This window comes from Penicillium malachiteum (genome assembly GCF_028827825.1).
Source record: "Penicillium malachiteum strain IBT 17515 chromosome Unknown utg000005l:1.0-9002435.0:326005.0-9005861.0, whole genome shotgun sequence".
Taxonomy (NCBI): Eukaryota; Fungi; Ascomycota; class Eurotiomycetes; order Eurotiales; family Aspergillaceae; genus Penicillium; species Penicillium malachiteum.
Genome location: NW_026643099.1, coordinates 3,336,441 through 3,362,794, shown reverse-complemented (window position 1 = coordinate 3,362,794; position 26,354 = coordinate 3,336,441). Strand labels below are relative to the sequence as shown.

Below are 26,354 nucleotides of genomic sequence, written 5' to 3'. Positions count from 1 at the left end.
TGTTAATAGGCTAAAGTTGGTATTAATAGTAATTAACATAATTATTAATGATACAAGTATATTAGTTAATTGTAATAGTGCCCTCTCCTCTTCAATCTTTCTCGGCATTTGGTGACCCCATCGTTGTATCTAAGAAATCTGATTTAGCACTGAGTAGATATGAGAAAAGTGAAATAGAACATACCATTATCTTCATTACCACTGGCAGGGGCTTCTAGCTCTGCTGCTATTTCCTGCTCCCACTCCAACTCATTCTGCGCCGCCCGCCAAGCTAAAAAGTTAGCTCGGTCTACAGCGGCATCACCGGTTCTGGCCGGCCGTCTGCTTGGAGTTGGTGGGAAGGGGGTTGTAGTGCTTTGACCTCGTGTAGATAGATCTGGAGTCCTTTGGCGCATTGGGCGTTGTGGGGCCTGTTGATTGGGAGACGGCGATCTATCTCTTTGTGTACGATGATTCTCCCGGTGGATATCCTGTCTTTGTTGTTGGTTTTGGAGAGCACGAAAACCACCAGGGTGTGGTCTTGGTGCGTTCTGGCGCTCTTCTTGTCGATTTTGTTGTCTCTACACTCTGACTCTTTCTTCTTGTTGTTGTTGATGGTCTTGATGGTCTTGTTGAATCTGACCATTCTCTTCTTCATTTTGATGACCATGGTGTTCTTCATTCCGGTGCTGAGGTCTTCTATCCTGCTCATGTAGGTTGGGAGGATTTGGGGCTTGTTGCCTCTGATAATCTTGTATATTCGGTCTCTCCTGTTGAGCATTTTGGTAGTTTTGGGGATCTTGTTGTTGCTGGTGTTGGTGGGCTTGGTGGGCTTCGTAGGGGGGTCTATAGCCCATTTGAAGATTGCTTCCAAATGAATGGCTTCAGCCTGTAGCTACAAATAGGAATCAATGTTAGCTATTATGGTCTTAAGTAAAGAAATAAAATAACTCTTGAAATAAAAACATTTGAAACGACTTACTTCTCTTAGAGACTGCCACAGGTGAGAAGGATTCTCGAGTGTAAGTGAACATTTGAACATGCTCAAACTCCTCAGTGCGGTGTAAGAGCCTATTGCAGTATGTAGCACAGCACAGTCACACTAATAGTTCAGTGATCAGACAAGTTGCTCTCTTGATTTCTTGATCTCTCAGCCGTGAGGAACCTCCAGATGTCATAATTTTCTGAAAGCAAAAACATACCCAAACTAGTTTTGGTGTATCGGGGCTAAGGAATAAAGAATGAGTTAAACTCCATCAAAGAAGATAATACATGAGTAAGAAAGATATAACATTGACAAAAGAAAGATGATCAAATACCATCCAAGTATAACCGAACATCATATAGGTAACTACCAGTCCTATCGATATCTAAAGTGAGAGGCAGCTACCTATAGACCCTGCTAATATTAAAAAACTTGAGTGCTAGGGATATACCTTTCCTAACTTCGCTGTTATAGTGTCATATAAAGTATGATATGAGGACTTGTTACTTATTAGTACTTCTTACTTGCTTGTTACTTCTTACTTCTACAGGGCTCACTTATGGCTTATTATTTATTGCTGATTAGTACTTGCTACTTGTTCCCTACTCCCTGTTATTTATTCCTTATTCCTTATTCCTCATTGCTTATTGCTTGTTGCTTGTTGAAGCAGGACAGTTGATTCGAATTACCAGCGCACAGGAGAAAGTGAATGGTTCAAAGAGACTGATTATCCTGGCCTCCATCATAGTCTCATGCTGGGGTGTCTTCAGTTGCAGTGGAATCGAGTTGCTTGTTGCTTGTTGCTTGGTTCTTATTACTTATTCCTTCTTGCTTATTATCTGCTCCTCATTCCTTGCTGCTTGTTACTTGCTGCTTGTTCCTGGTATTTGATGATCTCCCTTATTACTTTTTTGATGGATTTTAACTAACTCTTTACCGATACACCAAAACTAGGTGTGAGGTTCAAGTTCCTCGACGTCGAGAGGTAAGAGAGGAACTTGTCTGATCACCGAACTATTGGTGTGACTACCGCTGTCGCTATTGCAACCAGCTGTCACACCGGTCTGCTGAGTGTGACTATCTTCATATGTAGTATGCACTCAACAATCCTCTGCCAGACCCTACGAGGAGTAAGTCTCTTTTGCTTTTTCTTTTTTTTTCTCTTTTTTTTATTCTTCAATTGAAGATTCTAATAACTAATATTATGTCCATTTTCTCTAGCTCCAAGCAGACGCTTGGAATGATTTTGGGGGTCGCTTAAAGATGGGATATAGACCGGAGCCAACTATCATGATACAGGAACAACACCAGCACCAGCATAATGGCAGTGAGCCCCTACATCAGCCTTGAAGAAATAGATACCAAGATGAAGAAGGACACCCTCTTGGTTTCCGGGGCTTCCAAAATGTCCGGGAAGATCAAGAGGTCCGCCAAGTCCCCAACACAGCTCCTCTAATAAGGAAGGCAAACAGCGTAAGAGGCGCATAAACTCTCAGCATGGCCAAGGTCACCACCAGCAGGAGCGGACACGGTCAATGTCCCCCGCACGGGAAGGTATACGTCGGTCAGTCCGTGAGAGGACACCACGAGACCAGAGCCCAGAACTTCCACCTCCTCCAGAGTCCCGCCCGGCCAGGACTGGAGATGCGGCGATAGACCGCGTCAACTTCTTGGCCTGGCGGGCACGACAGAACGAGGGAGAGTGGGAACAACTGCAGGGAGCAGAAGCCCATATTCCTAGCAGCGATAAAAGTATAACTTCTTTGCCCCGCTATTTTACTAAAGTGCTAGTAATTCAGATTGCTTAGACACCACCATGGCCTCTGGGGGGTGAAGCGCCGGAGGGTTAGCAAAGGAGGAGGTCATTATCATTATTCAAGAGAAAAATGGTTCCTAGGTTGTGCTTAAACTATTCAAATAGTCTTCAACAAATATTGATTTTTGGGAGTGGACCTTCTGGTTGTATGTATAACGTTAATATAATTTTAATTCTATTCTACCTGGGCCTTACTCTTAAGTGCTTAACACACCTGGGCCCGGGTAGGTGCGCTTACACATTAATCCGATTGGGTTGATATGGGTACGTACAGCCTGAGTTGACTGAGCGGCCTAGCCAAGCGCTGAACTGCTCAGTACATAGCTTTCTCTATTATGGTGCTAGGACCTGCGGGAATCTTACGTGGAAATGAATTGTTTGGTAGTTACCGGTTTCCATTATAAGTAGTGGACATCATGATGTAGGGATAGTAGATAAGAGACACGAGACAACAAAAAACTAGACAGACAATAGAGTAGGAGAGAGATTGAACGAGAGTCCGAGTTGAGATCCATCTAAAGAATCGAAATAAACACCCCATAGAGAACATCGTAGAGATAAGAATGAATGCATCCAGCTTTGATGAAGACAGCACGTTATTCATGGACAAGAAAAAGGAAACAATATAGTAATGAACAGACTCCGTTGCTCCAAATAACTCAAACCTGATTTCTGCTTTTTCTTCTTTTTCATCACTTCTTCTTTTCTTTCTTCATTTTGATTTCTTTTTTCTCTTTTCTTTTTTCTTTTTGCTTGTTATTGTCAATTTGATTACCGAAATGATTAACAAGGCATTGATCCAGATCAAGCCTTACTAGACACGATGCTTCCATTGCCATTGCTATTGCCATTGCCATTGCGACGAGTCAACTTTCTCGCCAGACTCATAGCCTTCTCCCAAGTCTTCTTCTTCTCAGATCGAGTTCTCACAGATGGATCAGGTGAAACAGCACCGGTAGCAAAATCGGCTGGGAAGTCTTCCTGATGCTTAGCATTGTGGAGCGCGAGAACAGCCATCTGACCCAAGAAAGAGGGATGTTCGAGAAGATCCTCAAGGCGGACCTTAAGACCCTCTTGCTCCAGAAGCCAAGTGAGCTGCGCCATATTGAAGATGTCGCCTCCAAGATCGAAGAACGATGCGTCCAGTTGGAACGCAGCCTGGTTAGATGGTTTCTCGGCTGCGTCTGAGTCAACTGTCTTGGTTGAATCACGAGGAGGCAAGACCTGATTCCAAGAGCGGGAGAGGATATCCGAGTGCACAAGGAGCTCGGCGATGGAGCGTGACTTGAGGTGGGCGCTGAGGAAGTGCTCGTCTGTGGTACGAGGGAGGTCGTCGATGACTTGTGGAGGGAGAGAGACCAACATGCTTGGGGATGGAAGGGCAGTTGAAGGGTTTGCGATAAGAGATTGAGCAGTCTCGCAAACCATGTCGAGGACTTTCTCGGCGAAGTCGGGAAGGACGGGTCCCTTTTCGGAGTAGCCAAGAGTGACAGTGAGATTGTGCTCATCCGCAGGGCGAGAAACCATGGTAAGGTCTGCAAAGTTGTCGTTGACACCAGCACCACCCATGCGGTACTTAGTGGTGTCGAGTTCCAGGGAGCCTTCGTAATCGACGTTCTGGTGGAAGACAGCTGTAGTGAAGTAGGTCCAGGCGGGCCAATCGGTGCATTGCTTGATGATCTCACGGAATCCTACGGATTCATAAGGCATATTGGAGACCTGCTGGTCTTGGAGGTATCGGAACAGCTCAAGGCCAGTCCAGTTTTCGTCGAACTTGACGCGGACAGGGATCACGTTTACGCAGGGTCCGACCGTGTTTTCAATGCCGGGAACTGTGGCATTGCGACCGCTAATGGTAAGACCAAAGACAACATCTTGTTGAGCTGACAGCTTGGCGAGAGTCAGGGCCCAGGCAGCCTGCATAACTGTTGCGACAGTGACATTTCCGAGAGCAGTTGGTGGGACCTCGATGGTCTTGCGGATCTCAGTAAATGCGCCAATGTTCTGGAACATGGATGTGCCCTTTCGGCGGATCACCTGTGTCATTTGAGAGCCCTTGAGGAGGTTGGTCCAGTGGTCGTAATGATCCGGACCGATAGTTCCCGGAAGCTGACGAAGATAGCCGGCATAAGGAGTAACAGGAGGAAGAGGGCTACCCTCGTAGCCAAGCTTGATGGCCGACATGATCTTAGAAAGACAGACACCGTCGTACTGAGTGTGGGAAAGTCGGATCATAATGCGGTGGAGATCGCTGCCCTTCTTCTTGACAACGTAGAACTGCACATATTGTTCACCCTCACGCGGACCATGCTCCCGGTCGCGCTGCTGAAGGGTGCTGGTGAACTCATCGAGGCCCTTATCAGTCTCATAGACAAAGATGCTTGGACGGATCTTGCGCAGCACAACCTGGAAGAATTGGTCATGGAAACAGACAAATACTGTACGCAAGATGTCGAATGCATCGACAACCTTCAAGCAGCTCTCGCGAAGGCGTCGCAGATCCAAGGGACCGCTTCCTTCCAAGAAAAAGTAGTTCAACATCCAGCGGGACTGGAATAGAGTAGCAGTCAACGACATAGCTTGGAAGTCAGTCACGGGAAGAACATCTGCAATTCCTCCCTTGAAAACACCAATCTTGGGGCAAATGCCACTTTGGACCGAAGCATCGTCCACTGGCTTTGTAGGACGCAGCACAGTAATACTTTCAGATGAGGGAGTTGGTGCAAGTGTAGTTGGCTTGCTATCCGAGAAGGACTCAACCTCCTTGTGTGCGGGCTGGAGATCAGCGTCCAAAATCTGCTGTGTCGCATTGGAAGCCCGAACAGTAGCAAGCATGTCTTCAAAGACGGGATTGTTGAACACATCTGCAACAGTAAGAACCAAACCATCCTCGCGAGCAGCACTGACCATCTTCATGGCAGTGATGCTGTCACCTCCAAGTTTGAAGAAACTGTCCTGGTACCTGACCACATTAGGTGACAGGCCCAGGGCAGTGCTCCAAAGATTCCAAAGTCTTCGCTCCACATCCGCCGACAACATACCCTCCTCACTGCACCGCGAGGTCGCTGAACAAACACCCGAGTCATCCGCTCCTTGAGCTCCTTCCAATGGGTAAGGCGAGTCGATTCCATCATCAGTGTTACCATAGCTAGACAGGCCGGAGGTCTGAAACTGTGGAACCATCAACTTGCCTTCCCTCAGCATCTGACCGATAATCTCATGCACACGATCATCAATAATCTTCTGAATAGCAGCGCCATCCAGAGAATCGGCATTGGATCGCATCTTCTCTTGGAAAGTCGCCTGGGGATTATCCCAACCGGCACCTGGTGTCTTCACAACGTTGAAGTTGGATGATGCGATGGTCATATTGGGACCCTCGATGAATCCTGTGAACACCTTTGCAATGGTGTCAACTAGAGACTGGGCTTGCTCATCCGATACCATGTCGTTCCAGTATCGGAGCATAATGCCTTCAGCTCCACGAGAAATATCCGCATTGACGGTGACCGCGTACTGTTCTTGATTAGTCAAATTTCGGAGTAAGTTGGATGGGGGAGAGTAACTCACCTCACTAGGATCGTGAGCATGCTGAAGATCAAAAGACAAGCCCTTTTCCTTGTTAGTTCCAGAGGCTCCGTGGTTCTGAATCGACAAAGTCGTGTTGAACAGAGACTGGCCCTGCGATCCAAGCTCATGCTGGATAGTAGCCAACGAACAGCTTTGGTGAGGGATGCTGCGAACATAGTCTCCGTTGACTCGCTTGGAAATATCGGTGAGAGTTTGCTTAGGAGAGAATTGGACTCGGCAGCAAAGCATGTTGATGAAGATGCCAACCATATCTTGGATACCATTGACAGGGGCATCGCGACCAGCAGACAGATAACCAAAGCAGACATCGTCAGATCCGGTGAATTGTTTGAGGACAATAGCCCAAGCTGAGAGTGTGAGGTTCGCCAAGGTGACCGATGTTTTCTCGCAGAATTTGAGTAGCTCGGGGTATCGGTTGAAGTCCATCAAAATTCCCTTCAGCTCGCGCTTAGACTGAGAGGCGTTCGTCTGGGAAAGGTGGCATGGGTTGACACCACTGAGGTACTGCTTCCAGTGATTGAGTGCTTCGACTTGGCTTTGGGTCTTGATATACTTGATGTAGTCACTGAAGCATGGCCCGGGGCTATCAGGGAGCCGGCGGTCATACGCCATAGTCAGGTCGCGCAGGAGCACATCCACACCACCACCATCGATGATAGCATGGTTAATCTCCATCTTGACGACAACTCGGCCGCTTGAAGTCTTGCAAACAGTCAATTGATTTGAAAATTTAGCTTGTCGCATAGAATTCAGCTCGCGCATGGAAATTGCATCAAGCTTCTCCTGAACTTGGGCATCGGCACATTCGACGCGGAGGACGTTGTCAGGGATCTTCTTCAAAACAAGCTGGTCAAAAGATCCACCACTATAGCTGCTATCAATGAAGACAGTTCGGAGGACAGGGTGACGATCAACGAGCAGGCGCCAAGATCGGGCAAGTCGCTCGGCGTCAACCTTGTCAGTTCGCGCGTCCTTCATTTCGAAGACGGTATGGAAAATGTAGGCACTGGGGTCGCGGAGCTGACTGAGCAGGAGACCCTCCTGCATAGGAGAGCAAGGATAGATATCCTCAACCTCGTGCTTGCTTCGGATGCCAAGCTTGCGGAAAGTGTTGTTGGTGAGGATCTGTAGTCCCTGGTAGTTGATTGGCAACAATGGGTAGTCGCTCAAAGTGGGCTCGGGAGTTGCATTTTTGAGCTGGAGCACGTCCTTCTCCAAAGTCTGCTTGCATTGGAGAATCCATCGGCGGATCTGACCCTCGCGTTGCATGTTGCGGTTGTAGGTGAATGCAATGTTGAGTCGATCCTTGATAACAATCGCAGAGACCTCAAAAAGGGCAAATCGAACGGTCTGCGGACCCATGTCGCCAGCGACTGCGAAATCCGAACTGTCGAAGACACTACCCTGGTGAAGGAAAAGGGAGTCCTCACGCTCAAGCTGTTGTAGCTTACCGAGATAGTTGAAGAGGATCTCCAAGGGAACCTGGAAGTCTTCGCTCCCAGCTTGGAGCATACTCTTAGCGAAGTAAGGCCGACCATTGTCTGCGATCTTGCGTCGGGTATCCTTGACACGCTTGATGATGTTCTTGATGTTTTCTGGATTGCGTTAGATATTGGGATGAAAGGAATCAGATGGAATGAAAACTTACCTTGAGCCCCATCAATAAGTAAGGGAGCCATTGTGGTGAACCAGCCGACGGTTCGGGATAAGTCTACACGGGAATCCCATGACTCTCGACCATGCCCTTCGTTGTAAATGGTGGGCACCTTGCGATCATCGAAAACCTGATGGAAGGAGTTGATAATGCATGCAAGCAGCACATCCACGGGCTCTGTGCCGAAGGTTGAGTGGCATCCATCCAGGATAAATTGAGTCGCAGCTTCAGTCAAGCTGAAAGTCTCCATCTTAATGTCCCCGTACACATTGGAGCAGTCCTGCATGCCCCAGTACGATAGATCGGATGGTTCTGGAGTGAATGGGAGAGCCAACTCCATATCATGGGCCTTGACTCGTTCAAGCTGCATGACACACCAGCTCTGGAACGAAAGTGCTTTCTCATCGGAGAGAGAGCCAGAGACAATCATCTCCTCGAGGTCTGAGAGGATGATTCGCCACGAGACCATGTCAACACATAGGTGATGGGCGACCAAGAACAAAACCTGGCCACCAGTGCGCAAGTTGAAGAGGTCTGCAGCAAAGATAGGACCATTGATAGGATCCAGACAGGATTGGCTGTCGGCAACCTTGGGAACCATTGCACGAGTGTCATTGACGGAGTGAACCCGGAAGCGATAGGAGTCATCGACCTCCTATGAGTTTTGTTAGTTCGCTGTACGATGATGAAGCTCAATAATACATACCGCTACCGCCTTCTGTTGCCAAATACCATCTTTGCCCTTGTTGAAACGGGCACGGAACATAGAGTGTTGGCTTGTGACAGCCTTGATAGCCCGGCGCAGTACCTCGCCTTCAACCCTGCGCGAGATGCGCACCGTGATGCTCTGGTTGAAGCGGGCCGCACCCTTGAATGAGCTCGAACAATTCATGTAAATCTTTTGAACAGGGGATAGACCGAAGCCTTCCCCAGCCTTCTCCTCGCGATGGGATGGAGCAGAATCTTTAGCAGTGGCAGCTTGCGCCAACTCTTTCACCGATCGACTTTGGAGTATGTCATTCAAGGTGACGCAAAGACCCTGCTTGCGCGCCCTGGAAATCACTGCCATGCCGGTGATGCTGTCGCCGCCTAGTCAATTTTGTTAGCATCGTGACCCTTTTTAATTGGGACCAACTTCAGTTCAAAACTCACCCAGGCTGACAAAAGAGCGGTCCACGTTAACCTTGGACAGAGAAATGTTGAGGACCTGCGAAAAAATTTCACGGATAATCCTCAGAGAGCTGTCTTCTTCTTGCTCCTGCGGCTTCTCGGTCGGACCACGCTTCATGGCATCGTAGGCTTGCATAATACGCTCGTATGAATCATCATCGATACTCTCAAGCCAAGCAGTGATCTTCTTCCGATCAAGCTTTCCGGAAACAAGCATGGGAAGTTTCTTGATCAAAGCCCAAGTCTGCGGAACCATGTAGATGGGTAGCTGCGATTCGAGACTCTTTTGGACCTCAACCAGGTCAGCAAGGCCATCCTTGTTAAAGTCATCATCATCAATAAGTTCGCAAGCCTTGTCTGAAATGAGCTTGTTGTCAGCCGAAATCTTGTTAAGGGACATCACAGTAACCAATCGTTTCTGGAGTGGGCCGGCCTTGGGCAAGATCACAACAGCATGACGCACGAGAGTGTTCGCGACAATTCGGTGTTCAATCTCTCCAAGTTCCATTCTTTGGCCATGAACCTTGACTTGGTGGTCCTTGCGACTGACGTACTGGATAGATCCATCAGTGTTGTAGTAACAGAGATCACCGGTCTTGTAGATACGCCTTGGGCCGGCGAGGTGGGACTTAAACTTCTGCCCCCAAGTTGGGTTTTCAATGAATGACTCTGCGTTCTTTTCAGGATTGTTCATGTATTCACGAGCCAAACACATACCCTCCAAAGCGAGTTCGCCAACTGCGCCGAGAGGGGCAAGTTTGTTATGGTCTTCAGCATCCACGATCCAGGTAAGTGTGCTTGGAATGCCGTAACCAATGCGAGCTGGGTCACGGTGAGATGTCACTTCAGTGTCCACGGTGGCAAAGACAACAGTCTCGGTTGGTCCGTAGACTATCATCAATTTCACGCAGTTTACCCATTTCGTAATGACTTCCTGTGCTACCAACTCGCCACCAACAGCCATGTATTTAATTGATGGGACTGACGAAGGTTCGATGATGCTCGCAATAGCAGGGGTCAGGAAAGACCAATTCACATTCATGCGCCGAATGGCACCAGAAACATCGTTGAGTCGCTCGTCCTCACTCGGAACACAGATGCAACCACCAATCATGAGAACAGTCAGGGTCTCAAGAATAGCGGCATCAAAGGTCAATGATGCAAACTGGAAGACTCGCGAGGTTGAGTCCATGTAGCAAACTGGAGCGTAAGCCAAGATACTACTGACGCAGTTGCGATGCTCAACAATGATACCCTTGGCACGACCAGTGCTGCCAGAGGTGAAGAGCGCGTATGCCATGTTGGATGGGGTGACCTGAGCACCAGCTCGGACTGTAGATTGTAACGATCCATAGGCTTTCAGAGTTTCCTTGCTAATGGCAAGAACAGTCTTCACAACTCTGGTATACCTGCTGATATAGCTTGGACTGCAAAGAATCATGTTGGCTCCAACATCTGCCAAGATTTCCTCGTGGCGGGAGGTTGGATGATGCGGATCAAGGGGAATGTATGCGCCACCAGCAATGAGGATGCTGACGAGGGTAACCATAGCCCAGGCGGACTTGTCAAGGCAGACCGGAACAAAGACTTCAGGGCCAACTCCTCGAGACACAAGGTATTTAGCAAAAGCGGACGCCATGTCCCAAAGCTCTTTGTACGTAAGTTCTCCATCCCAAGCGCAGACGGCAGGAGCATTGGGAGTCTCAATGCACTTCTCACGAATGAACTCATGGACACACTTCTCAATTGCCAGGGGTGTGCGATTGTTCCATTCCGCGATAATGCCCTTGTCTTCCGCGCTGGAGATGTCAACACGGGAGAGCTTGTCATTGCTGGTCTTTGGAACGGACATGAGATGCTTGAGAACATGACCGAATTGTTCGATCAGTCGCTGGGTCTGCCAGCCATTGACAACGAGCTCATCATGATGGGCAGTGAAGACAATTTCGGTCTTGGAAATACCACACTCCAGAACAAGAGGATGGGTGAAAAAGTCTTCGCTGGTTTCACGCTTCTCGTCAGTCCAAATACTGTCATCCAGCTGACCTTCTGTGGGTTGAATGACGAGTAAGTTCTGGAAGTTGCAGCCGGTCGCAGTGTGGGAACTGAGTTGACGAATTCGTTGGAGACCAGCGTGGAGGTGAGGAATCATATCAGTGGTGGACTGATTCATGCGCTCCAGATACTGGACAATAGTCATTTCGTTATCAACTTGAACGCGGGTTGGAACAGTAGACAGAACGGGACCCGCAATGTCACCGACTCCGGGCAAGTCGATGTTGCGACCAGATAGGGTCTCTCCGAAGCAGACATCTCCAGACCCGGTATGAGCAGCGACTACAATACCCCATGCAGCACGCAGAAGCACAGGGATGGTGTAGTTGACGCTGTTTGCCGGTCGGGAAACCTTGATGCTGTGACGCTGCGTGTTTCCTGCACGGACAGCATCGGGAACGGCCTTCTTGTTGTGTGGGAAGGGGATGCTGGAGATATCCGCAAGGTAAGAAGTCCAGAAAGCATCTGATTCAGCCATATTATTGTTATTGAGGTATTCGATGAAGAGACCGTAAGATGTAGCTGGCTCCTTAGCGGAAGAGGCCTTGTAGTTTTCCTCGAATCGGCGGTACACAAGAGGAATACTCCAGCCATCGTAGAGGGCGTGGTGAACAGACCAAACGAAGTAGCGAGCCGAGGAACCCGGGGGCTGAACGATGGCGTAGCCGGTTAATCTTCCACCATTGTACTTAGGAAGTTCAATTGAATCATTTGGCAATCCGGCGAATGATTCGGCATGGACCCAAGAGATTGGATCATCCTTGAGAATGACCTGGGCGAAGTTCATAGCCTCCGTATGCATGATTCGAGTACGAAGAATATCAAGATCAGCAACGGTCTGTTCCCAAGCTGCCTTGAAACGATCAAGGTCGGTGGAGTCGGCAAGACGGAAGGCTGGCTGGGCAACATATGCTCCATTCTGCTTGACAGAAAGTGTAAGGAGACCCTCTTGGACAGCACTGCAGGGATATGCGTCGATGATAGCGTCTTTTGAAACAATGCATCCGTCACTTAGCTCATCAATAAGACCTTCAAGGTCGACACCAGACGGCAACAACGAGAACGGGTTGAGTGATTTCTGCTCGGTTGTGGCCACAACATCTGTGGAGGAAGTGCACATCTTAGCCATTTCAAGAAGGACAGGGGCTTTGAAGATCGCAGCAACAGTGAGAGTGATTCCGAGAGCCTGGGCAGCTCCAACAAGGTTCATAGCGGAGAATGAATCGCCACCGAGTGCAAAGAAGCTGTCTTCATTTGTAACAGATCCATCCTCAAGATCAAGGGTCTTCTCCCAGAGCATTCGAAGCTGTGACTCAATACCATCATCCGATACCTGGCTTCTCTGCTCGCCATTGTTGAAGGTGATGTATGACTTGAGAGTGTTCTTGGACAGATTCTGCACCATGGCACGCAGTCGCCTGCGATCGATTTTGGCGGAAGAGGTGAATGGAAGATTTCTGAGGGAAAAGAAAAGACGGGGCATCATGCTCTGCGGTAAATGGTCCGGAAGAGATGTCTTGAGCTTCTGGACAGCATCCATATTTGATACAGAGATGGGCAACAGAAGGGCATCGGCGCCAGGAACAGTTGGAGCAAATTGGTCATTGGCTCCACCTTGATCAAGGTCGCCATCATGAACAGTGAAGAATGCGGCAAGAGCTTTGGCGACTGTCTTCTCTCCAGGGACAACGACGTCAACAGCGACTTGCGAGCCGTTGGGGAGGCAGCGAATGCACTGGTGCTCAATTTCCTCGAGTTCAATACGCTGGCCATTGAACTTGATCTGAGTGTCTTTGCGAGAGATGAACGTGAGCGTGCCATCACTGTTGTAACGGACTAGATCGCCAGTGCGGTACATACGGTCGCTACGTTTGAAGATTCCATGCAGACCGGTGTGGTGACTCCAGACAGGATCCTCAACGAAGGCAGCTTTGGTCTTCTCGGGGTTGCCAAGATATTCACGAGCAATGTTGCTACCTTCCAGGAGCATCTCACCAACTGCACCAACTGGAAGCAGGCGGTTGTAGTTATTGGGGTCGACAATCCAGACTCGGCAGTTAGCCGCTGTACCGATAGAGGTGGGATCATCATTGACACGATTGCCATCCCAGTCAACCTTCACACCAACAGTGGCAACCACAGTGGCTTCTGAAGGACCATAGGCATTGATAACAAAGCGGTCGTGCCAACGATCGATATGGTGGGCGGGCATCTTTTCACCACCAGTGATGATAGTCTTGAGAGTCGGCACAGTCTTTGGCTCAAGAGTGTTGACTATGGCTGGTGGAGATGACATGTAGTTGGCTTCCATGCGACGAATAGCACCACCCAGGTTGTTCATGCGCTCCTCCTCACTGGGGACACAAACGCAGCCACCCGTCATCAAGGTCATCATGATTTCAAGGACACTGACATCAAAGGTGTAGTTAGAGAACTGCAAGGCCCTCGTGCCGGAGTTCATATGGAGGGCATCCATCATGGCAATGGCAGTCGTGCTCAGGGCAATGTGCTCAACAACAGTTGCCTTAGGCTTTCCAGTCGTTCCAGATGTGAAGATAGCATAGGCAGCATTGCTAGGAGACGGACGACTTCCTGGCAAAGCTAGAGGGGATTCGGGAAGCTGTGAGACGCCTTTCTGCGACACTGCAAATGCCTTCTTGCAAAGACTGGCCATCTTTGGCTGGAGATCAGATGAACAGAGCACCAAATCGGCACCAATCTCATCAACCAACATCTTGAGTCGAGACTCAGGATGGGAAGGGTCGATGGAAACGAACGCCCCACCGGCTTTCAGGACGGCCAATTGCGCAACGATCGCCCACGCGGATTTCTCGAAGCACAAGACCACGAAAACTTCCGGCTTGACACCTAGCGCCGTAATGAAGCGGGCTAACCGACTGGACACAATCTCCAGTTGTCCATAGGTAAAGTTCTTGTCCCATGAACAGATGGCTTCAGCGCGGGGATGCAAAAGAGCCTGCTGCTGGATGAGTTCATCGGCGCACTTCTCAACTCGTGGAGGCATGGTGGCATTCCAATCACGAATCTGGCGACAAGAGCGCGGAGACATCAAATCAAGGCTACCAATTGTGTGCTTTCGAGGATCAACGGAGATCATGTCGTTCAGAATCTGGTCAAAGGTATCGATAACATGAGTCACTTGTACAGAGGTTAAGGTATCAGTAGAGTAGCTGAACAAAATTTCAGCAACAGATTTGGAAACCTGAGCAGTAACAGCAACATTGTACGGCTTGGAAGTAGCAGTGTCACGGATTCGACGCTCTGGTAGAGAAGAGACAGCGCGATAGGTGAGAAGAGTGTTGAACACGCCGGTATCATCTAGGCCCAACTGGTGTTTCACAACAGTCAGCTCGGCGAAATTCTCTCTGCTCTTTAAAAAGTCGGTCTTTGTTTGCTGCAGAACCTCATTCATGTTGCGATCATTGTTCAACATAAGGCGGGCAATGGCCACAGAGGCAGAGTCATCGGTCTCGGACGCTGAGTATCCAAAGCAAACATCGTCATTTGCCGTGTAGCATCGTAGAACCATGGCCCAAGCAATCTGGAAAAGATTTTCAACAGACACACCATACATGCGACTGAATGCGTGCAATTGGATGGTCTGCTTGTTGAGAGTCCGAGTGGATCGACCCTTCTTGCCAGGCTCCTGGGAGAGGAGTGGGAAGTTGCATGGCTCGATTTCCGCGAGGTACTCTTTCCAGAAATCCAGATTGGTCTTGGAGAAAGACTGGTGCGAGATTCTGTTCCCAGCCTTCGTTCCTGTCCAATTCTTGATCTCAAATGAACGAACATTGGTGGTAGAGAGATTGGTAATCTCAACCGCCAAACTCTGGAAGTCGGTCTTACCAAATGGAGTAAGTGGGATCGCGGAGATGGGGATGTATAAACTTGGAATCTTTCCGCTGGAGATCTTAGTACACAAATGGATGTGCAAGGCGGAAATTGTGGCCTTCAACTCGGGCGCCGAGGTCTGGATGACACGGTCACCCGATGCTGCGATAGTAGATTCGGGAGCACACACGAAAACGACGGTGCGGCTCTCCCCATCCAGAGGCAATGATTGGACAATACAGCGACGGCCATATCGGAAGAAGTTGTTGATGCATTCTTCAACAAGGAGGCGATCGGCACAAGGAGCATAATCGCGGTCTGTGTTCTTCGGACCCACATACACAAGGGAGCCATCGGCATTGTACCGAACCAAATCTCCAGTCTTGAAAAACTTGCGAGATTGGAGTGCATTCACATCAGAGTGACCGTCCATTTTAGCCAACCATGATGGATTTTGGAAGAAACTCTCCGATTGCTCTTGTCCCAGGTAATTAGCACCAAGAACAGGCCCTTCAAGGACGAGTTCACCAACAGCGCCGACCGGTACCAGGGTGTGGCAATTCGACGGGTCAACCACCCATGACACACTGGATACAGCAGCTCCGATCATAGTAGACTCAAGCCCAGGCAGCATGGGAATTTGGAATGAAGCTGACGATGTTTCAGCTGTTCCATAGAGATTGTGCAGCTGGAGGTCTTCGACCTGCCACGTCTCGATTTTGCCCTGGGTCGTTATTTCGCCAAACATGGCGAGAGTCTTCAGGCCGGGCACATCCTTGGGGTTGATGAAACTCGCCACAGTCGGGGTCAGACACGCAACGTTAGCGTGAAGAGTCTCAATTGATGTGGCAAGGGTTGTGGGATGCGCATCGGCGGGGATACAAACGCATGCTCCATGAACAAATGCACCAAAAACCTCGAGGAGAAACGAGTCGCTGGTATGAGCTGCGAATTGAAGAACTCTGGACACATCCGTGATCTTAACGGATGAAGCGAAAGCCTCAGCCCTAGTCATGATGGAGGAATGCTCTAGAATCACAGCGCGGGACGCTTGAGAAGTACCCGATGTGAAGGCAACATAAGCAGCATCACTGGGCGAGGCAGCGGAAGCAAGAGGCTCATCATTCAGATATTCAAGAAGTGACTCGCTGACTGGAACCACATATGGAATGCTCTCCTCGAGTACCTGGGCCCTTTCAGGCGAGGCTAGAGCGACCTGGACGGAATTATCAACAACCCACTTTTTAATGAGTGTCATCGTCTGAGGGCTGTCCACAGGAATACAACCACCTCCCGCCTTCATAATTGCGAGCATAGAGACAATGTTCCAGACTGACTTGTTAAACGATGTTGGAATGAGGCTTCCGGGACCGACTCCGAAAGTGATGAGGTAGCTGGCAAGTCGCGAGGAGTACTGATCAAGCTTAGAGTAGGTCAAAGACCCATCCCAAGATGTAACTGCCAGACCATCAGGCTTCTTGGCAGCAATCTCTTGAACCACCTTGTGAGCACACTTCTGAATGGCTTGGGGCATCTTTCCATTCCAAGTGAGAATGTCGGACTTGTTCTGCTCATTGACCAAATCGAGTTCGCGGAGTGGGCTGTCAGTTCGGGTCATGATTGTCTCCAAGCACTTGACATAGGTATTTGCGACATTGAGAGCTTGAGCATCGGAAAGAGTCGTAGTCCAGTAGTTAAGATCAATTCTTGCCTTCGTGTCCATAGCTTCAATGTTGATGAATACAGGGAACTCAGCAGGATCGTGGATAGAACCCACCTCGACACACTCAATATCGCTGCTGATAGCGTCCTTCACGCCCGGAAGACGACGGTATGACACACCCGAGTTGAACAGGTTGACATCGGACAGCTTCAACGCATGTTGAATGTCGATTAGTGAGGTGTGACGGAAAGGGAGGCTTTCCATGTAATCATCTTGAATCTGCTTCAGGACATCGCTGAGACGGGAATCGCTAGAGAGCTTCATGCGACATATCATGAGGTTGATGACGGGACCAACAACGGTTTGGATTCCGTCAACAGTCACATCACGTAGAGAGGCCATGTAGCTAAAGCTGACATCGTCGGATCCACAGAACAGGCGAAGGGTAAGACCCCAGGCAGCATTGAAGACATTGGACAAGGTGATTCCACGCTTTTCACAAGCGCTTTGCAGCTGAGTCAAGGAGACGAAGTTAACTGGGATAGACCGAAGGCTCTTCTCCTGACCCATCTCACCATCGCGAAGGGTTGGGAAGACGCAGGGCTTGGCATCCGAGAGGTAAGAACTCCAATAGTTCATGCTAGCAGTCTGAGGCGCATCTTGGAGAAAACGGATATAGTCCTTGAACAACGGTCGACGGGTTTCCTCCAGTCTGCCAACATATGCGAGTTGCAGGTCTCGAAGGATGATAGAAATGGAATTTCCATCCATAGCAGCATGGCTCAATTCAATACGACAGAACAGTCTCTCCGTGGATGTCTGACAAATCGTGAAGCGGTATGCGGGTGTTTTATCCTTGTAGCTCTTGGGCTCCTGAGCATCAAAGGTGGCCAACACATCACTATCACCGGCTGATTGGAGGAAGACAGGAGTAGCATCGTATTCCTTCAGAACCACTTGACAGAATGGGTCTCGTGGTGTAAGGTTCTCAACGAAGATCGTTCGGAACATCGCATGATGAGATACAACTTGCTTCCAGGCCTCAACGAGGCGGTCGACATTTGGAGCTGTTGATCCACTGCCATGGATTTCGAAAGTATCATGCACAGCATAAAACGAACTATCCCGCGACTGACCCAGCAAAATGCCCTGCTGCATGCGAGAACAAGGATAAATGTCCTCAACAATACGAGGAGAGGAGATGCCAAGAGCAGGTAGCTTCTGCGTGAGCAACTTGTCCAGGCTTGTGTAATCCAAGGATAGCATCGGGAAGGAGCTCAAGGTAAGGCGAGGAGCCATGGTCGAGAGCTGATCCGACATGGCAACCAATTGCTTTTGACAGTTGGAAACCCAGTTGTGAATACTATCCTGATGCTGCATGAACTTGTTGAAGGAAAATGTGAACCGGATCTTGCCAGCGACAACCATAGCTGAGATCTCGAATAAACCGAATCGAGGAGTGTCACGACCGAAATCGGCAGCGTCACTACCCTGTCCAGCCTCACCAGCCATCTGATCAACAAGTTGGAAAAGACCGTCCTTTCGCTGGAGATCACGGTGCTGACCGACGTAGTTGAATGACATCTCGAAAGGATGGGGATAATCACCACAGTCCTGACCAGCAATCTTGAGGACTCGACTGGCGAAATCCGATCGACCATTGTCAGACACCTGGCGACGAAGATCCTTGACCTGTATAAGTGTGTTCATGGCATTATCGGCTGTATACCCATTGACAAAGATGGGGTGCAGAATTGTGAACCATCCAACAGTATGGGAGATGTCAATGGAAGGATCCCACACTTCACGCCCATGGCCCTCGTTATATATCACCGGCAGTGATCGATCATTGAACGACTGACCGAAAGAGTGAAGCATGGATGCCAAGAAGATATCAATGGGCTCGGTTTCCAACGCTTTATGGCATTCTAGAAGAATAGATTGAGTATGAGCCTCATCAATCTCGAATGAGGCACAGTCAACGTCGCCGTAGGTAGTCTCGCTGTTTTGAAGACCCCAGTAACCAAAGTCAATTGCTGGAAGTGGCTTGGTTGGTGCCTTGCGCTCAGTGAGTAAGGACTTTGAATGCTCCTCCTGAAGGCGGCACCATGTCTGGAATGGGAGGGAACCAGCATCCGATGCAGAAGTATTTGGGTTGAGGACCAGATCTTCGAGATCCTCGAGAATGATCTTCCAGGAGACAATATCAACAACAAGATGGTGCGCAGTCATAGACAGAACGTGAGATTCATTACTGTCCTCCATGCAGAAGTAGTCTACCGCCAGCAGTGGACCAGAGAAGCAGTTGATGCAAGACTGGCTCTCCGCTACCAGTGGCTTGATTTCCTCCATGTTGTTAACAGTGTGCATCCGCCAGCGGTATGAACCCTGCACATTACGAGTGATTCTCTGAGTGGATGCGGTAGCATTGCCACTGTTGTCAAACCGGGATCGCAGCATCGAGTGTCTGGACACCAGCTTGTCGATACCTTTGCGTAGAGTCTTTTCGTCGAGGGGCTTGTTCAATCGTGTCAAGATTCCTTGGTTGAAGTGCCCCTGACCCTCTTTGCGCAGACCAAAGTGCAAAACCTGGATCGGAGACAAATTGAAAGGCTCATCGATAGATTCCTGGTAAGTTGTCCCATGGTCAATGGCTTTCGCCCGCGTGGCAAGGTCGCGAATTGAGCTGCTACGAAGCACATCCTGGACTGAAAGACCAATTCCCCGCTTCTTGCATAATCCAATGCAGGTCATAGCTGCAATAGAATCACCTCCCAGGGCCAGAAAGCTCTCATTCAGATTAACAAGACTTTCGGGAAGATTAAGCACACGACTGTAGACAGCGACCAGAGCCTCCTCAGTTTGGTTTGAGGCCTGATATGCCTCCACCCGAAGTGAAGGACTGGAGATGATCTTTCCAATATCTGGATCGCTTTCCATGCTGGTAACCCACGTCGCGATGCCTTTCCGATCAAGTTTCCCGGATGGTAACATGGGTAGAGACTCAACACAGAACCAAACGGCTGGCACCATGTAAGTTGGCAATCGTGCAGAGATTTGTTCGCGAATTGTGGGGATGAATTCAGCCTTCCTGGAGGCAGGAATCAATCGCAGCGGCTCGAGCTCCGTCTGTGACTCTTCCGCAAGTAATCCCGCGAAAGAAATCACAGCCGCTAATCTGCCTTTTGAGAAACCAGCCTTTGGGAAAAGAACTGAGCAATGGGTTACCAATGAATCCCGAATTAATTGGTTCTCAATCTCGCCCAGCTCAATTCGCTGTCCATGCACCTTAACCTGCGTATCTTTCCGACCAACATAGTTGAGCGAACCACTGTCCGAATTGTACCTGACCAGGTCTCCAGTCTTGTAAAATCTGCGATTTGTAATTCCTCGTCGATCCATCTTCGTCCAGGCGGGGTCGTAAATGAAAGATTCGTTTGTTTTCTCCGGGTTGTTGACGTAGCATCGAGCCAGTGTTGGACCTTCCAGGAGAAGTTCGCCTGGGCAGCCGACAGGAACCAGTTCATCATGGTTTTCAGGATCAACAACCCAGATTCTCACGCCGATAGGTAAACCAATATCTTTGCAGTCTGTCTCGGGTGTTACCCCTGTGTTTAGCACTGACGCAACACTGGCTTCCGTAGGCCCGTAACCATTGATCAGTTTTATTTTGGACCAGACCGCCAGTTGAGACTGGGACATTGCTTCTCCAGCTAAAACAAGACTTTCCAATGTAGGTACGCTTTCAATGTCAATGAAGCCAATGAAAGACGGGGTAAAGCACGCCTGAGTGACTCGCATTTTATTGATGAAACCCACTATATCATTCAGCCGTGTCTCCTCGCTGGGGATACAGACACAGGCGCCATGAATTAGTGGGGTTATTGACTCCGATAAGCTGGCGTCAAAAGTGTGAGCTGCGAAATGCAGACATCGTGAATCCCGGAAAATGAGAAGTCCGGGGCCGTGAACCATAGCGCCAGACAGGAACGCGCGGTGTTCCAGCAGGGTTCCCTGCAGATTTGTCAGTTCTTCCAATCTCGTCACATTTTTTTGAAATTCTAAACTTACCTTAGGCTCTCCCGTGGATCCGGAAGTGAACAAGATGTACGCAGCATTTTGGCTGGTGACACCAGATGCGAGATCAACCCCAGCAGCTGGATCCGCCAAACGATCCATAGTCTCGCTGCACAGAGGAATTAAAGTTTTCACGATAGGTCGAAGAACATCGGCCCTGTTCTCAGAGCACAACGCAACCGTCGCCTTAACGGATTCAATCAGACGCTGCAGGCGGGAGGTTGGATGTGTAGGATCAAGTGGGACGAAAGCACCGCCAGCCTTCATGACGGCGAGCATCGCAACAACGTTCCATTTCTGTCACTAGTCAGTCCTAAAATTCATTTTGATTGAATGCTCGAAAACTTACCGATTTATCGAAGAGCAAACCCACTCGAACTTCAGGGCCAACACCCTGCATACGCAAGTGACATGCCAACTTCGAGGCGAGTTTGTCAAGTTCGCCATAAGTTAGACTTCCATCCCAAGCACAAATAGCCTCGCGGTCTGGCCCGCTTACGGCCTGATCGTGAATCGCTTCGTGAATGCATCGGTCGTAAAGCTTAGGTGTGTGGGAGTTCCACTTTTGAATTCGCTGCCAGTCATTCTCCGAGAACAAATTAAGCTGTGTAATAGCGGGGTTCTCGGCAGAAAGCACTTTGGTCAGAATGTTTTCAAAGATATTGGAGACACTCTTCATCTGCTCTCCAGACATGTCCCCATTCCGCCACTCAAGAAAGATGTTGATATCCCGGCGCAACACCTTCACATGGAGACGAACTTGGCACTAAAAAATCCATTAGTTAATTCTCCTCTTATTCGATTTCCGGTCGGAATCGATTACGAACCTGATCTGGTAGAGCAATCGCCAACATTGGTTGGGAAAAAGACGGATCCGACGTCTTTTGGTATGTACGCAACATCAGGATGGTATTGTATGGCAAGAAGCCGTCGGAAGCCTCCACGATTCCTCCAGCAATCTGCGCATTGCTCTCATCCTCCTTGCGAACTTTATCCACAACTCTGTTGATCGTGTCATTCTCATCAATCGCCAGTCGAATTGTCGAAATGGGGGTAGCAGTCGACTGCTGTACAAGGTTTCGGGAGGGAGAGGAATCGCCGTCGATATGTTGGTAGCCGAAGGATATGTCCTCGGTTCGGAGGTAGTAATGCAGGACCAGTGCCCAAGTGGCCTGCAATACCGATTTCAAGCGTCCCTCGTGCCAGGCGGTTAATAACTGCGCATTTTGCGAAGCAGATGATTTCGTCTTCATCGAAATCGGTCGTTTTGGTCCATCAACCGTGGTAGTAAACCGGGGGAGGTAACAGTGAGATGATTGAGCCATTGTATAAAATGATTCTATTACAAAATTCAAATTTTGTTCCTTTTGCGTTTTCCTTTTCTCTAGAACAAACAAAAATACCTTTTAAGGGGGGAAGTAATACGCTCAAGTCGACGATGTAATGACAGAGAGCGTGAGAAAAGAGCCTCGAATTAAGTTGGATACGAATAAATTAGATCCAGATTAGAGGTCACTCTTCGACATAGGTCCCGCGAACTCGGATGTCTCACTCGTTTTAAAGGAACAGTAGTTTGATTTTTGATTTTTGATTTTTTTTTCTTTAGCAATTAGTAGCCAAAATAGTTACACCATCGCTTCTTGGTCATTGGGACTAGATGCTGCATGGCCATGCTTCGGCTCGTTCACGCCTTGTATGTATTGGATTACAGTAATACGAGATCTAAGCACCAATAATAACGCTAGAGGGAAAACTTGCAATTTCAGAATCTTGCATGTATCTCTTCCTTGCATTGAGTTCGAATTTCGATGAGAAAGGGTTGGAGAGCGGCGCATGGAGCCAGTGCGGGCTAAGTGGAGACCATTTGCCTCTGTGGAACCGGGTCAGACAGCCTTACTAGAATAGCTCTAAGCGGCCAGACCAGAATAGTGCCCATACTTAGTGGGTCTGATCTTTCAAAGTTGGAATTTTATGTGTAAGATGAAATAAAAATGACAAAAAGCAATACTCCAGGAATAGGGCAGCCGTATCATGTTCTGAGGATAGTATAACGCCTTATGCATAATTCATCCGGTTAATTGTAATTTTTATTTCTTGGAAATTTCTGTATCGATTTTGTTTGTTTGTTTTTTTTTTTTTTTTAATAATTTGCATCATAGATCACTTTGCCGGTGTGGTCCACTGATAATTTCCCGATCAAGACCCCTGGCATCCAGTCTCGAACGTGGTTCAGCAAGGCACGCCAGGCTGTCAACAGCCGTGAGCTTGCCATTGGGGCCGCGCCACTCAAGTCATCTCAGATGGCGCGGGATTTTTCTCACATTCCTATGCACGGGGTCATTAACTCATGGCTAGTCAAAGTGATCTGCTGATGATTATGATGACGATGACGGTTTCTAGAAGGTGCGTAGGGTTTTAAACATGGAGAACAGGTACATGAAGCTATGAAGGGGGATGACATGTTATTACCCTCATCTTGAATCTCCAATTGTAACATGTAGGGTCCAGCGCCAATGCGGGATTCAGTCCATACTGATTTCACCAGATCTCAAACTCTCTACATTCAAATGTATTGTTACACCTACTGGTTGTGCCCAAGCTGCACACATGGCAGTCTCCACCTGGGGCAGCCCTTCATCTCTCCCACCTGGGGTTACAGATGAGAAGCATCTCGCGGATGTTGCAGTCAGTGCTCCGCACAAAGCATAAGTTCATGAGAATCAGCAAGGTTTTGCTAATACGGGACGGGGAGATCTATGATGTACAACGCGCTTTAGGGAGTTGACCGCGCACCGGGCTCTCAAGTGGAGGTGAAATCGCATGGATCTCGGGGCTAAACGGTCCTTCAGGACTTCGATGACTACATTTGTCTTGCATTTCGCGGTCGTGTTCGCTGCTGAAGAGCTGAGTACATGAGTCTTCTCAGCCGTCTGCATTGACAACAAATGAAGGAATAGTCGGTGGAGAGAGTTACCATCGCTTAGGTTCACATGGCGCAATAGAAAAAACATTAAATAATTCAATAAAAAAGAAAAAGAAAATACATAAATAAATAAATGACAAAAAGCAACAATTGGATCTTGCATCCCTTTCCGAGTATCTGATCCGATGAATCGTGTCTACATATGTTGATAGTATAATCAGACTAATCCCTCGGATGAGTATAGCTGATTACATTGAGAGTTCAAGGGGTATGAAGTCTCCATGACAATCAATATAATTGGTCAGGTTTGAGTGTTAAAGTCGTGATCAAGTAACACAAACGAGTTTATAGCAGGAGGACGCAACGTTTTGACGCGTACCAGGTACTTTCGTGCGACTTATCAAGTTAGTGGCGCCAAACTAAAATACGCCCGACGACTAGTGGTCGCGAGTCAAGCTCTGCAAGGGCACTAAGAGGATGATCTCGGGTCGATCCGCCGGGGGCCGCTTCCAGGGGATCGACCTATCCTCTAGGTGACCAATCTTCCGGCATCGGGGTCAACTTTTTAGTACTAACGTGGGTCCCCCTTTTCTTTTCTTTTATCCCTAGTAGATACATCACTTTTATGAATGCATAGCAATTTCAAAAATTAATAGTGCTGACCATGAGAAGTAAAAAATGCAGTCTATCCTGTTCCTTCGACTCCACCCGTAATCCACCCCGATGTGTGAAAGTGAATTCATATCTGTTTCCCACTTTTATTTTTATTTTTTTTACTACTGGTAGGGTTGGCAGTGAAAAAAAAGCATGGTATGGTAAATCCTGTACTCTGTACGCGAACAATTCTCCGTCCATGTGACATAACCTTGGAATCTCCTTACCAATCATCCATGTTCCTCTAGCGGGTAACCCAGGTTTCTTTTTCCCGGATTTTTCATCCGCTTTCCTTAGCAGGTTGTGATCTTCATATAGCAAACAAACACGATACTGGATCATTGTTGGGTTGCAAAATCACGGATGTGGAGGCTTTAACCTCATCCACGGCAAATCGCGAGGCGTCACACTAACAATTTGTGGACGTTAGTCCTTCGCGGGATAGAAAGCCGCCCGTTCAGGGCTTGTTTGATTGACAAGCTAATAGCTTCTAGACCGTATCAATCCCGATCCACAGGCCGTATAAAGGAATGAGGGGCTTGCGAACTAGAGCAATATACGGAGTACAGGTCAACGAGCCGATAGAAGTGGGCATCTTGGCCAACGAACCATTGATCCTTGGCTGCGTGGAGTAGACTAACGCATCTAGTTCCCGCGGTGGTTGGGGTCCGCGTCCACTAAGTACACTAGTGGCTCACCAGAATAGTAATGAACTGGTCCATTGTGATCAACCACTAAAAATATCGCACTGACAGGTCAAATCAAGATCTTTATCATATCGGATCGAAGATTGAATTTTCTTGTTTGTTGGCTTCTGTTTTGGGAAATATCTTCATCCACCTGATGTAATGGCCCGAATATTGATGGAGAACGGAGAAAAGGGATTTGGAATCATGTACTCCGTACTCCATAGGGATGACAAGGTGGGAACCTTGGAAGGGGAAGTGGGCTCTGGGGTAAAAAGTACGGTGGTGCATCCCACAATTGCCACCCATCAACCACGCTGGATAAAACCAGGTGTATCCTGGTCATCTTGCATGCACTTCGCTTGCGAGCTTTCTGGGCGGGCTTGCTTGCTGTAGGTACGCATTCCAGCTGATGCATTGGCTGACAGGGCCACGGGGTGGGCTTCCACGTCGCCCTACGCATGTCTTGCCATGTCAGTCGCAATTACAATGGAACATGATCAGCCACAACATCCAGCCGTCGCCGACCATCGGTGGGCATCTAGACTAGAATTTCTCGGTTCTGACTCCTGAATACATCATCAACGCGTGGATTGATTGGCTCAATGATTCCGCTAACGAGAATCGCACTTTGTTCCTTACGAGCGGAGGGAGGAAAGCAAATCCCGTACTCCGTACATGACAAGGTGGATCGACCAGTGGAGCATCCAACCCATCCAAGTCGGGCTTGGTGGAGTAAACGGAGTAATCCCGACAAAAGGAAACGGAACAAAAAAAGAAAAAAAAACAAGAAGTACCAAGTGGGATAGTCTACACACAGTCCAGACGCGTGAAGAAAAAAAAAGTCCATTATTCAAGTTCTCCAATTGTACCCAATACTCAAGGAAAAACCTCGGAAACTGGGCACGAATGCGCCCACTTCATCGGTAAAGCATGGAGACACGAATACTAACACTCAAGTGCTGCAAGTCCGAATCCATGCATGGCTTCTACGGCCTCGGGAACCAGAAGAGGAAATGACATTAGAGTTCTCCAAGAGCTGAGGCTGATTCTGTAGTACAAAATCTACCAGGTACACCTGACACCCAATTGGCATCTGCACCGATTATCTCGTCATACGAGCAGACTCAGGCATCATACTGTCTGACTTGAGACCCCAAGGCTATGCGGTCAAGGAAGGTTCCGTAAAAGGCTTCCGCTCGGATTCGATGTTTCAAAGAGCCAAGGAGAGATCGTCAAAGGGATCTGC

At 48.6% G+C, this 26,354-nt stretch overlaps 2 protein-coding genes across 2 annotated transcripts; both read right to left on the bottom strand.

Moving 5' to 3' along the window:
- Positions 1-289: 289 nt before the first annotated feature.
- N7483_011241 (uncharacterized protein) lies at positions 290-1,021 on the bottom strand (the record flags this gene model as incomplete). The annotated part of the gene is made up of 2 exons (XM_057094668.1): positions 290-874; positions 962-1,021. The coding sequence occupies 2 exons, from the start codon at positions 1,019-1,021 to the stop codon at positions 290-292; spliced, it is 645 nt and encodes a 214-aa protein (XP_056940639.1).
- A 2,563-nt stretch (positions 1,022-3,584) lies between these two features.
- Positions 3,585-22,167, bottom strand: nrps1 (uncharacterized protein; the record flags this gene model as incomplete). Its single annotated transcript, XM_057094667.1, has 8 exons — positions 3,585-6,296; positions 6,351-7,966; positions 8,020-8,680; positions 8,732-9,114; positions 9,178-20,779; positions 20,837-21,139; positions 21,192-21,608; positions 21,670-22,167. 8 exons carry the CDS (start codon positions 22,165-22,167, stop codon positions 3,585-3,587), a joined length of 18,192 nt encoding a protein of 6,063 aa, XP_056940638.1.
- Positions 22,168-26,354: the final 4,187 nt, after the last annotated feature.